This window comes from Heterodontus francisci, chromosome 27, assembly GCF_036365525.1.
Source record: "Heterodontus francisci isolate sHetFra1 chromosome 27, sHetFra1.hap1, whole genome shotgun sequence".
Lineage (NCBI taxonomy): Eukaryota > Metazoa > Chordata > Chondrichthyes > Heterodontiformes > Heterodontidae > Heterodontus > Heterodontus francisci.
Genome location: NC_090397.1, coordinates 29,059,469 through 29,073,022, shown reverse-complemented (window position 1 = coordinate 29,073,022; position 13,554 = coordinate 29,059,469). Strand labels below are relative to the sequence as shown.

General features: G+C 44.2%; 1 protein-coding gene across 10 annotated transcripts in view; it reads right to left on the bottom strand.

Moving 5' to 3' along the window:
* The window catches only part of apaf1 (apoptotic peptidase activating factor 1), a 334,569-nt gene that overhangs the window by 254,997 nt on the left and 66,018 nt on the right, over nucleotides 1–13,554 (bottom strand). For 9 of the 10 annotated variants that reach the window (XR_010977648.1, XM_068059047.1, XM_068059048.1 and 6 more), the window contains exons 13-15: nucleotides 5,631–5,757; nucleotides 4,129–4,254; nucleotides 3,834–3,965 (exon numbers count right to left, since the gene is read on the bottom strand). Coding sequence is in view for 9 of the 10 variants with exons in the window: in XM_068059047.1 (XP_067915148.1) it covers nucleotides 3,834–3,965; nucleotides 4,129–4,254; nucleotides 5,631–5,757 (385 nt within the window). In the remaining variant the exon portion in view is untranslated. Of the gene's footprint in view, nucleotides 1–3,833; nucleotides 3,966–4,128; nucleotides 4,255–5,630; nucleotides 5,758–13,554 lie in introns of those variants that run through there. The other variant, XM_068059054.1, reaches the window with a different exon arrangement.

Here is a 13,554-nt window from a genome sequence, read left to right as displayed (position 1 = left end):
GGCTATAGATGAGAATGTCAACACTGATGTTTAGCGTGCCTTCAAGTCCTTGAAGTGCAGATTGAACCAAGTGCTCAATTACCTCAGCTGCTGAGATGACTCCAAAGTTGAGCCTCTTGTATCAGAACAGTCCGATGTGAGTAGAGAATACAGTAAGATATCTCGATTCTTCTGCAAGCTCGATTTGATGGTAAACTGCATTGAGGTAAAGTTTAGTGAAGTGTTTAGCACCATTCACTTTCTCTATAATATCGATTGTCAGTGTCAAGTGTCTTTCTCATTGTATGGCTTGGTTTGGTGATAATGCAGATTCTAATCTGGTTATCACTCTTGGGTTTCTTGACAACTTGTATGGATGAGACCCAAGGGGTAGGCTCATTCCCAACTTTCGCAAGAATGTCAAGGTCAAGTAGGTGCTGAAGTTCCTTCTCTGTTCCCTGACATGAAATGGCATTCGTCACCATTGATGTACAACTCGGGGCTCATTAGGGTCGACGTGCAGCTTGCATGCAACAACCTTTCAGTTTTCCGATACCAGTGAAGCAAACAGCGTACAGTCCGAGAATGCTTTTGTTATGCAAAGGAATCACGTATGTGACTGCAATCATGTGCAGATCTGTTGCAGTGTGGAAACTGATAAGCACAGATGTGACATAGAATACAGATTTCGTTCTAGTGCCTTTGACAGAGACTGGCGTTTCAAAAGTTCCAAGGATTTTAAGCCGTTTGTCACTGCTGCAAGGGAAAATTATCATGTTCCCTGGTTTGCAGAGAATGGGGCAATCCTGAGGCTGGTGGAATGTTTTGCCTCCCATGACACTAACTGACTCTCCTGTGTCTATGAGAGCATCTACATCAGAGCAACTAATGGTCACTATCACACGCGGCTGTTTGCAGTGTCTGGGAGGACAAACGTATGTTCAGGGTCATGTGCCTCTACTTTGGCAACGTTCTCTCACCCTTTTACTGTGGTATACATGCGTGGCACCCTTCTTTTGGTATTGATCTTAGTAGTTGATTTTGCTGATGAGTGACAAACACTAGCAAAGTGGTTGGGTTTTCCACAAGCTTGACACCCTTTACCAGCAGCAGGACACTCTGGTGTGTGTAAGCACCTCCACAGTGGAAACACTCTTTGGATAAGTCATGGCTGTTTGTGAGACAGCTGTTTTTGTTGCTTTGCGGGTGGTTTCCTGGCACATGAGCGATGAATAGTATTCACAGGAATTGAACTTGGAGTGTGGTAGTTACTTTTGCCTCAACTTCAGTAGCTCTGAACTCTGACAGCGATAGTGATCTTGCTAACTCCAGCAGCTCTGCCAGCTTTCTTTCTTGAGTGCTTTTTGGCGTAATTGACTGGAGAAACGGTCTTCGATGATGGTGTTTTGATTTCCCATTCGGCATGTTCAACATCACCGAAGTTACATTTGATTGCTAGTTGCCTCAAATGTGTGCAATATTGGTCTATTGTCTGGTGTGCTTCTTGCTTAGTGCGTCGGAAGACAAAGGTTTTGTATATGATGTTTTCCTTGGGCATGAAGTAGGTCGTCAGTGCTTTTTTGTTGAGTTGTAGTCATTCTGCTCAGGAGTAAGTGTCTCAAAGATATCCTCTAATTCTTCACCTCCGTAGTGTAAAAGCAAAGCCTTTTTCCTTGCGTCGTCTGTGATTGCAAAACCTGCCATTGTGCCTTTGAAACATCGCAGCCACTTTTGCCAATGTGGGGAGATAGATGATGGCTCTGAATGTACATCAAAAAGTGGTAGTTTGGGCATAGACAATGCCATACTGCCCAACAATAAAGGATCCAGGATTGCGCTCCTTTTCAGAGGAAGCTTCTCTGCAATAATCTGAGATTATACGCCTTTTTTTTGATAGGATGGCTATTTTGGGGAGATCAGTGTATATATATATATATATATATATATATATATATATATATATATATATATATATACTGTTCATGCTTCCTATATGTCACTCTAACAGTCTCCAAGTTAAAATGCTGTCTGTGAAAGTAGACAAGTTCCAAAATTTTCATACCTGAAAGCGATGTTTCTGTTTTTTCCCCATCCTTTTTCCCTTTACCACATCCCCATTGTGATGCTCGTGGGACATGAGTGAGGTTTAGCCAAGTTTAGTATAGGATATGAGGCAAAGACAGAGAGACAAAGAATGCAGCAACTGAACATGAAGGCTTCTTTATTCTGTCGGTTTTAGTTTCACTTTGCCAGCATGCGTGTTCTGCAGCAGCCTCCAGAGTACACAATGCAATTGCAATTTCAAAACACTACAATTATCACGTTCTTCTTCTTCTTTGGCCTCCTTGTCTCGGGAGACAATGGGTAAGTGCCTGGAGGTGGTCAGTGGTTTGTGGAGCAGCGCCTGGAGTGGCTATAAAGGCCAATTCTAGAGTGGCAGACTCTTCCACAGGTGCTGCAGAAAAAATTGGTTGTCGGAGCTGTTACATAGATGGCTCTCCCCTTGCGCTTCTGTCTTTTTTCCTGCCAACTGCTAAGTCTCTTCGACTCGCCACGCTTTAGCCCCGCCTTTATGGCTGCCCGCCAGCTCTGGCGATCGCTGGCAACTGACTCCCACGACTTGTGATCAATGTCACAGGACTTCATGTCGCGTTTGCAGACGTCTTTAAAGCGGAGACATGGACGGCCGGTAGGTCTGATACCAGTGGCGAGCTCGCTGTACAATGTGTCCTTAGGGATCCTGCCATCTTCCATGCGGCTCACATGGCCAAGCCATCTCAAGCGGCGCTGACTCAGTAGTGTGTATAAGCTGGGGATGTTGACCGCCTCGAGGACTTCTGTGTTGGAGATGCGGTCCTGCCACCTGATGCCAAGGATTCTCCGGAGGCAGCGAAGACGGAATGAATTAAGACGTCGCTCTTGGCTGACTTACGTTGTCCAGGCCTGCTGTAGAGCAAGGTACTGAGGACACAGGCTTGATACACTTGGACTTTTGTGTTCCGTGTCAGTGGGCCATTTTCCCACACTCTCTTGGCCAGTCTGGGCATAGCAGTGGAAGCCTTTCCCATGCGCTTGTTGATTTCTGCATCGAGAGACAGGTTACTGGTGATAGTTGAGCCTAGGTAGGTGAACTCTTGAACCACTTCCAGGGTGTGGTCGCCGATATTGATGGATGAGGCATTTCTGACGTCCTGTCCCATGATGTTCGTTTTCTTGAGGCTGATGGTTAGGCCAAATCCATTGCAGGCAGCCGCAAACCTGTCAATGAGACTCTGCAGACACTCTTCAGTGTGAGATGTTAATGCAGCATCGTCAGCAAAGAGGAGTTCCCTGATGAGGACTTTCCATACTTTGGTCTTCGCTCTTAGGCGGGCAAGGTTGAACAACCTGCCACCTGATCTTGTGTGGAGGAAAATGCCTTCTTCTGAAGATTTGAACGTGTGTGAGAGCAGCAGGGAGAAAAAAATCCCAAACAGTGTAGGTGCGAGAACACAGCCCTGTTTCACGCCACTGAGGATAGGATAGGGGTCTGATGAGGCGCCGCAATGCTGAATTATCATGTATATGCCAGTAAATAGGACATGAGTCTTAAAACAAAAAGGAACTTAGTTTGCTTATGGAAAGTATTGTCTAGCTATGAACATGAATTAATTGTTGGGGACAAAAGGCCGAAACTATAATACACAACTACACCTTACCAACAAAATAATAAAATGCATTTCACATTCAACACATTATTACAAAACAGTACTTCATTTGACTTACTATAGGCAATGTCACACGAGTTGCACTATTTACAACAACTATACATCTTTCGAGTAAAGCAAACCAAACTCAAAATACAACTCACTTACTTTCAAAAAATTGTCATTGGAGCATGTTGCCAACAGAATCCTTTGCTGTGAATGCGAAAAACGACAATAATTGACTTGTTCACTGTGCTCATGGTACGTCTGAGATAACTGCCTAGTTATCACATTCCAGACCTAAAGGAAAAGAACTTTCATTAGCTAGTAGATGGAGAATGCCATTGCCATTAATACAGGACTATTTAATTGTAACAAAGCACATTACAAAGTGCTTGTAGACATCACTATATGAAGATGTGACTCAGAAAACAAACATTCTGCTCCTGCTGATGTCTCTTACCTTAACTTTTGTATCTGATGAGCACGTGGCTATAAACTTGTCGTCTGGTGAAAATGCACAGCACAGAACTTCATCATCATGTGCAGGGATTTCGAAAAGTTTCTCACCAGTCTCACTTTTAAAAACCTACATTATAATTTAAAGAAAAGAGAGAGTTTTGAAACAAGATTTAATTTCTGGCACTTTGTACAATCATTTATTTACTTTAATCAGTCAGATATCCTAAACATGTTCCTCGAACACAGACACAGAAGGCAATTTCAAAACTTTCCATGAGGTTCAACTGAGGTTTACATTCTTTGACCTAATTAACACTCTGAGAACTTGCATGGAGCACTGTACTAAATGGTGTGTTGTGGAAAGGGAAATGTACTGCTTGGGCAAAGTAAAAGTGAAGTAGTATTCATTATGCAGCTATGGAGGGAAATAGCTTTTTTATTTTATTGCCACTTCGTCATGGAGACACATTTTGATTTTTAAAATCAGCAAATGGCAATTCAGCAATGGGTTTGTCAGAAAGCACTTGGAGGGAATCAGTGGAAATTGGTATCTTTTGTTCTATAGTGGTACGGTTGCATAATAGTTATGTTACTGGACTAGTAATCCAGAGGCCTGGACTAATAATTAGAAGAACAAGAGCAAAAATCTCAACAAACCAATTTTAAAATTTGAATACAGTTTTGAAAAAAAACTGGGAATAAAAAGCTGGCACTGGTAAAGGTGATATTGTTGAATTGTCATAAAAATCCAACAGGTGCACTAATGTACTTTAAGGAAAGAAACCTGACACCTTTACCCAGCCTGCACGTGACTCAACTTCCGCACCAATATGGTTGACTCTCAAATTCCCTCTCAACATGGCCTAGCAAGCTTGAGAGATTCAAAAGAAATTAGAAAGCTAGGAACTTTTGAAGCTTAGTTTTTAAATTTCAGATCAGCTGCAGAGGAGGAGGCAATGTCCAAGTGGTGAGAAATCACTATCTCTCCAAATTGGATTTGGGTGGCAACATCGGCATCACAAGCTGGCAACGTTGTTCCCCAGGGTTAGACAGCTCCAGATCGGCTTTCAAGCTGTTTTAAGGTCACACCTCCTCCTCATTCCAATGCAACCTTTCCAGAACACACCCTATCACTCATGTCACCAGAATAGTCCAATGCCAAAGGGACAGCCAACTCAAAAGATCTCTGGGTGACATTATGCTTTTTTAATATAGAATGAGGGGGAAAAGCATTCCTCCTAAGCGTTCCTCCCCTTTCAAAAGAATGGCAAGTCTTGTGTTAGGTTGTACAATAGTAAATGTGGTTTTGTCGAGCACTTTAACTGCTAGAGGTGACATTGACTAAAATAACACAAAAGAACATGTTTAGAAATTGGAGATATTGAAGAGTCATTACAATATTAGTATTCCATTTCTTATACATTCTAGCACAATACTAGGATAATTCACAGATGGATGAAATAATTACATTTAGTAATTTTATAGAACAGGCCAGGTATTTACCTGCAAGGTTTTATCTGCTCCACAAGAAGCTATCTTCAATCCATCATGAGAAAAACAGGCATGAAATACAGCATCACAATGAGGTTGAACAACAAGGCGAGACAAGTTCTGCAAGGTCATCTTGTTCCTATTGTTTGAAAATATTTGTTAACCTATAGCCATGAAGAAAAGTACTTAAAAATGCGTTCCACCCATTTCTAAACACCAATAAAGTTCTGAATAGCCAACTTAGTTATATCGAACAAATGTACAGTTGAAGGAATAGGTAGTGAAGAGGCTTTCCAAGGAGGGTAGAGCACCAGCAAAGAATAACAAATGAGGCAGAGAGCTCTCAAACAAAAGCAAAACACGACAGATGCTTAAAATCCGAAATAAAAACAGAACAAGCTAGAACTGCTCAGCGGGTCAGGTAGTAACTGTGGAGAAAGAAACAGAGTTAATGGTTGGAATTTTACGCCACGCCAGCAAGTCGGATGGTGGCGGGGGTTGGCGTAAAATTGGGCAGGAGGCCTTCCCAACATGCTCCTGCCTCCGCCCCACATTACCCACATTACGTGGGCCGGGGAGGAGGGGGCGGGGGTGTCGGCGAGAAACGGGCCACCCGCCCCAGGCCAATCAAGGCTCTTAAGTGGCCACTTAATGTTCACTTAAGGGCCTTCACTGCCTCCACAGGGATTTTACCCATGGCAAGCAGGCGTCCACGAGACATGAAAGGCCGGCCAATGAAACCTGGTGGCCTCTCAGCGCACCAGCGGTGGGGGGGGGGTCCTGGACAAACGGGCACAGGGTGCCTGATTGAGGGTCGCCCCCACTTCCCCAACCACCCCCAGGATCCAAGATGCCCCCCTTCCCCCAAAACGACCATCATTGCCTCGCCATGGTGCCAATTAGCCCGGAGAGGCAAACTCCAACTTACTTGGACTCCTGGCTCCATGCCCTCGGCTGGGCTGCAGTCCCAACAGTGTACACTGTTCCCAGTGGCGCTGCTGGGACTAAGAGCTGCCGGCCCAATGATTGGCCGGCAGCTCAATGAAGCGGGACTTCCTCCCTCAAGCGGGTGGAATTCCCGCTTCAAAACAATTAAAGCCAGGGGACCACAAAATGCGGGTCAGATCCATGGGCTGGGAGGAAACAGGTCCACCAACCTTTACGTCAGTGGCCAGCTCCCGTCCGCGCAACATAATATCCAGCCCAATGTTTCAGGTTGATGAAAAAATGCAGCAATGAGGAAAGATTGGATAGGCTGAGGTTGTTCTCCTTGGCACAGAGAAGGCTGGGGGGAGATTTGATTGAAATGTACAAAATTGTTAGGGGCTGGGATAGAGTGGACGTGAAGCGCCTAATTAACTTAGCAGAGAGGTCAGTGACTACGAGGCGTATGTTTAAAGTGATTGGTAGAAAGATTAGAAGGGAGATGAGGAAATATTTTTTCACTCAGAGGGTGGTGGGGTTCTGAAACTCACTGCCTGAAAGGGTAGTAGAGGCAGAATCCTCAACTCATTTAAAAGGTGTCTGGACATGCACCTCAAGTGCCGTAACCTGCAGGGCCACGGACCAAATGTTGGAAGGTGGGATTAAGCTGGTTGACTGATTTTTCGGCCAGCACAGACATGATGGGCTAAATGGCCTCTTTCTGTGCCATAAACTTTCTATGATTCTAAGATCTTTCATTGGAACTGGAAAAAGTTAGAGATGTTACAGGTTTTTGAGCAGGTACAGAGGCAGGGAAAGGGCAGAGGGGGGAAAACAAAAGGTCTGAGATAGGGTGGAAGGCAGGAGAGATTAAATGATACAAGGGATAATGGTGCAAGGAAAAAATGAATGGTATTGGGATAAGGCAACAAAAGATAGGGCTAGATGAGGCGTAAATGGGGAAAGCAGAATCATTACCAACAGCTGCATTTCAAAAACAAAAAAAAACAGAAAAACAAATCACAAAAAAGAGGCAGAGGATATGATGAGAGAGTTCCAGAGTTTGGAGTCAAGGCTGCTGAAGATCTTACCACTAAAGAAAGAATGGAGAGATGGAGGAAGTAGGAAAGGCTAGCATCGGAACAGCAGGAGTGTTAGCATGGAGAGCTGGAGGAAATCACAGAGATAAGCAGGGGGAAAAGCCATGACTGATTTGTTGACGAGTGCTGTGGAGGAGAGAAATTAATGGAGGCTGTCAAGGATGGGGCAATGGGAAGCAAGATTAAGTATGGAACAGCAGAAGGGCATGATGAGTTGGATGAGTTGGAGAATCAAGTCAAGCCTTGGCTGAAGTGGTCCCATTGTGGAGGCAAGGCAAAGTGAGGACTGAAGCGTTCAAAAGGTGAGCACAGGACTAAGTAGCAAGAGTATACACATGGGTATTAGAAGAGGAAAGTTAGAAATTAGACAATTGCACATGGGTTTTTTGAGGAGTAAGATGATGGCAGTTTTGAAGGATGGAGGAACAAGGCTGAGGAAGGGTTGACTATGTCAGTGAATGCTAGCCCAGGAAAAAATAGTTCTGTGGTCAGGAGGGGGTCAAATTTAAAAGCACAGAGTGGATCTCAGGGAAGAGAGGCAAGGAGGGAAATAGAGAAGCTAAACAGTGACTTCAGGAAAGCTGAAGCACTGGGAGGGCTGGTGGAAAATATCAGTGTCAAGAGAAGGGAAGAAGACTGAGGTAGTTTACTGGACAGTCTCAGCACTAGCTGACTTGAAACGTTAACTTTGTTTTTCTCTCCACAGATGCTGCCTGACCTGAGTATTTCCATAATTTTCTGTCTTTGTTTCAGATTTCCAGCATCCACAGTATTTTGCTTTTCTATAGAAAAGGCCTTAAGTTATTAAAGTCAGAAAGCTGCAAAGTTCCCAATAAAAAGATAAAAGTTACGCGAGTTGTGAGAGCTTCACTGGAACAGGGTAGGAAACCAAAGACTGAGGGTGCAGCATGGGAGTGGGGCAGAGAATTAAAGTGGTAAGCACCAGAGACCTCAGGGTCATACATGGCATAAGGTTTAGGCTGGCTATGGAAAAGGACAAAGAACAATCCAGAATAAGAATAATTAACAGAGGCAAAGCCAGCTTCAATGGGACAGGACGGCTCTGGCATGAATAAACTGGAGCCAAAGGCTGGCAAGAAAAATGGTAACTGAACAGTGGGCTAACCTTCAAAAAGAGGTATTTCAGGTACAGTCAAGTTATGTACCCTCAAAAGGGAAAGGTAGGGTAAATAAAGGCAGAGATGGAAATTAAGATAAAGAAAAAGTGTGCTTATGACAGATGTCAGGTAGAAAATACTATTGAGTACCAGGCTGAGTATAGAAGATTCAGAGGGGAAGTGAAAAAGCAAATAAGAGAAGCAAAAAGGGAGCATGAAAAGATACTGGCAGCTAATATAAAAAGGAATCCCAAAGTCTTCTAAGACATATAAATAGTAAATGGGTGATAAAAGGAGGAGTGGGCATGATTAGGGACCAAAAAGGGGATTTACACATGAGGCAGAGCGCATAGCTGAGGTATTAAATGAATACTTTGCATCTGGCTTTACCAAGGAAGAAGATGCAACCCAGGCAATGGTGAAAGAGGAGGTAATTCAGACACTAGAAGTGTATAAAATTGTTAAAATGGTATTGGATAGGCTGTCTGTACTTAAAGTGGATAAGGCACCAGGACCAGATGAGATGCATCCAACGATACTTCAGGAAGTGAGAATGGAAATTGCGGAGGCACTGGCCATAATTTTTCCGCCTTCCTTCAGGGTGGTGCCAGAGGACTGGAGATTTGCAAATGTTACACTCTTGTTCAAAAAAGGACGTAAACATAAGCCCAGCAACTAAAAGCCAGTCAGTCTACCTTCGGTGGTGGGGAAACTTCGAGAACGAATAATTCAGGACAAAATTAATAGTCACATGGACAAATGCAGGTTAATTAAAGAAAGCCAGCATGGATTTCTTAAGGGAAAATAGTGTTTAACTAACTTGGAGTTTTTTTGAAGAGGTAACAGAGAGGTTGATGAGGCCAATGCAGTTGATGTGGTGTACATGGACTTTCAAAAGGCATTTGATGCAGTGCCACACAACAGACTTGTGAAAAAGTTATAGCGCATGGAATAAAAGGGACAGTAGCCACATGGATATGGAATTGGCTGAGCGACAGGAAACAAACAGCAGTGGGTAATGGATGCTTTTCGGGCTGGAGGAAGGATTGTAGTTGACTTCCCCAGGGATCAGCATTAGGACTCCTGCTTTTCCTGATATATATTAATGACCTAGACCTTGGTGTAGATCGACCGTTGACATGCTGTTCTCCCTTCGTCAGATACAGGAGAAATGCCGCGAACAACAGATGCCCCTCTACATTGCTTTCATTGATCTCACCAAAGCCTTTGACCTCGTCAGCAGACGTGGTCTCTTCAGACTACTTGAAAAGTTTGGATGTCCACCAAAGCTACTAAGTATCATCACCTCATTCCACGACAATATGAAAGGCAGAATTCAACATGGCAGCTCCTCATCAAACCCCTTTCCTATCCTGAGTGGCGTGAAACAGGGCTGTGTTCTCGCACCCACACTTTTTGGGATTTTCTTCTCCCTGCTGCTTTCACATGCGTTCAAGTCTTCTGAAGAAGGAATTTTCCTCCACACAAGATCAGGGGGCAGGTTGTTCAACCTTGCCCGTCTAAGAGCTAAGTCCAAAGTACTGAAAGTCCTCATCAGGGAACTCCTCTTTGCTGACGATGCTGCTTTAACATCTCACACTGAAGAGTGCCTGCAGAGTCTCATTGACAGGTTTGCGGCTGCCTGCAATGAATTTGGCCTAACCATCAGCCTCAAGAAAACGAACATCATGGGGCAGGACGTCAGAAATGCTCCATCCATCAATATTGGCGACGATGCTCTGGAAGTGGTTCAAGAGTTCACCTACCTAGACTCAACTATCACCAGTAACCTGTCTCTAGATGCAGAAATCAACAAGCGCATGGGAAAGGCTTCCACTGCTATGTCCAGACTGGCCAAGAGAGTGTGGGAAAATGGCGCACTGACACGGAACACAAAAGTCCGAGTGTATCAAGCCTGTGTCCTCAGTACCTTGCTCTATGGCAGCGAGGCCTGGACAACGTATGTCAGCCAAGAGCGACGTCTCAATTCACTCCATCTTCGCTGCCTCCGGAGAATACTTGGCATCAGGTGGCAGGACCGCATCTCCAACACAGAAGTCCTCGAGGCTGCCAACATCCCCAGCTTATACACACTACTGAGTGAGCGGCGCTTGAGATGGCTTGGCCATGTGAGCCGCATGGAAGATGGCAGGATCCCCAAAGACACATTGTACAGCGAGCTCACCACTGGTATCAGACCCACCGGCCGTCCATGTCTCCGCTTTAAAGACGTCTGCAAACGCGACATGAAGTCCTGTGACATTGATCACAAGTCGTGGGAGTCAGTTGCCAGCGTTCACCAGAGCTGGCGGGCAGCCATAAAGGTGGGGCTAATGTGTGACGAGTCGAAGAGACTTAGCAATTGGCAGGAAAAAAGACAAAAGCGCATGGGGAGAGTCAACTGTGTAACAGCTCCGACAAACAAATTTTTCTGCAGCACCTGTGGAAGAGCCTGTCACTCTAGAATTGGCCTTTATAGCCACTCCAGGCGCTGCTCCACACACCACTGACCACCTCCAGGCGCTTACCCATTGTCTCTCGAGATAAGCAGGCCAAAGAAAGATATTAATGACCTAGACCTTGGTGTACAGGGCACAATTTCAAAGTTTGCAGATGATAGGGCGGCACAGTGGTCAGCACTGCAGCCTCACAGCTCCAGGGACCCGGGTTCGATTCTGGGTACTGCCTGTGCGGACTTTGCAAGTTCTCCCTGTGTCTGCGTGGGTTTTCGCCGGGTGCTCCGGTTTCCTCCCACATCCAAAGATTTGCAGGTGATAGGTAAATTGGCCATTGTAAATTGCCCCTAGTGTAGGGAGGTGATGGGGAATATGGGATTACTGTAGGGTTAGTATAAATGGGTGGTTGTTGGTCGGCACAGACTCGGTGGGCCAAAGGGCCTGTTTCAGTGCTGTATCTCTAAATTAAAAAAAAATACGGAACTTGGAAGCATTGTGAACTATGAGGAGGTTAGTGTAGAACTGCAAAAAGACAACGACAGGTTGATGGTATGAGCAGACAGATGAAGTTCAATGCAGAGAAATGTGAAGTGATTCATTTCGGTCGGAAGAACATGGAGAGACAATATAAAATAAAGGGCAAAATTCTAAAGGGGTGCAGGAGCAGAAGGACCTGGGTGTATATGTGCATAAGTCATTGAAGGTGGCAGGACAGGTTGAGAGCACAGTTAATAAGGCATACAGTATCCTGGGCTTTATTAATAGGGGCATAGAGTACACAACAAGGAAGTTATGTTGAACTTGTATAAGACACTAGTTCGACCTCAGCTGGAGTAGTGTGTCCAGTTCTGGGTGTCGCACTTTAGGAAAGATGTGAAGGCATTGAAGAGAGTACAGAAAAGATTCACGAGAATGGTTCCAGAAATGACGAACGTCAGTTATGAAGACAGATTGGAGAAGTTCAGACAGTTTTTCTTGGAGAAAAGGCGGCAGAGAGGAGTTTTGATGGGGCTATTCAAAATCACGAGGGGTCTGGACAGAGTAGATAGGGAGAAACTGCTCCCATTAGTGAATGGATCAAGAATGAGAGAGCACAGATTTAAACTAATTATTAAAAACAAAACAGCGACATGAAGAACAACTTTTTCATGCAGCGAGTGGCTAAGGTCTGGAATGCACTGCCTGAGAGTGTGATGGAGGCAAGTTCAATCAATGCTTTCAAAAGGGAATGAGACTGTTATCTGAAAAGGAAGAATGTGCAGGGTTACTGGGAGAAGACGGGGGAATGGACCTAAGTGAATTGCTTATTCAGAGAGCTGATGCAAGAGGTCTCCTGCATTGTAGTGATTCTGTGATGTGAACTGAAATTCCTGATTTTTTCAAAATAATATACACACACACACCCCTACACACAGAAATTGCAAACCAGAAAACAGGCCATTCACCCTAATTAGTCTGTGTTGCTGCTTAACCTCCACATATGCAGTAGTAAGCTCATGTGACAACTCTGATCCCAAATCCCTTTAGTCCCCCTTCCTTCAATCACCGATCTAACCTATTCTTGAATGCTGATATGGTCTCTGTTTCAATCACCAACAATTTGCAATGCTTCAAGGGGTGTTCTGTTCCCCTCTACTGAAAATAAAACAATTGTGTAGTGTCAAACCATTTGCTGCAACACCACTTTGGTTTAGATCATGCAAATCATTAATGGAAGCTGCTTTCCATTGTGGCACTCAATATTGATAAAGAACGGATCTAAGGGTCACAATATTATAAACCACTTTAGCTCTGCTCTAGCAACTTCTGGTACTTCAGTCAATGTGTTGCTGGGTTTAACACCCTCCAGCACGTGTACTATCTATACACAACTACTGTTAGATGGAGAGTTGCCAGTGCATTATATCACAATTTCTCCACACCTTTTAACAACACAGTTATAAAGTAAACTGCAGAGCATCTTAAAATAAATGTAACAGAGAAATAACAGAAGCATTCCACAGTACTTCAAAATTTCAATCCACAAAATAAAACATCACTTCTATCGCCAGTGCAGACATTTTGTGGGTTTCTGAGAGGTCGGGGGACTGCATGTACAAGCATATTCAGCATGTTTTCTTAACATAGTTGACTAACTGACCCTTCTATTCAAGGGGAAAAATAACTGATGCAAATAGCCTTTTGCTACAACACTATTTTGCAGTTATTTTCTTCATAAGGTCAGGCAGGAACAACTCAACATGGATTCATATCAATGTTAGACAAATAAACTGTGATGGAATTGAAGCTTCCAGTGCATAAACCAAATGAGATTAGAAGACTTAGCGAAATTACACTA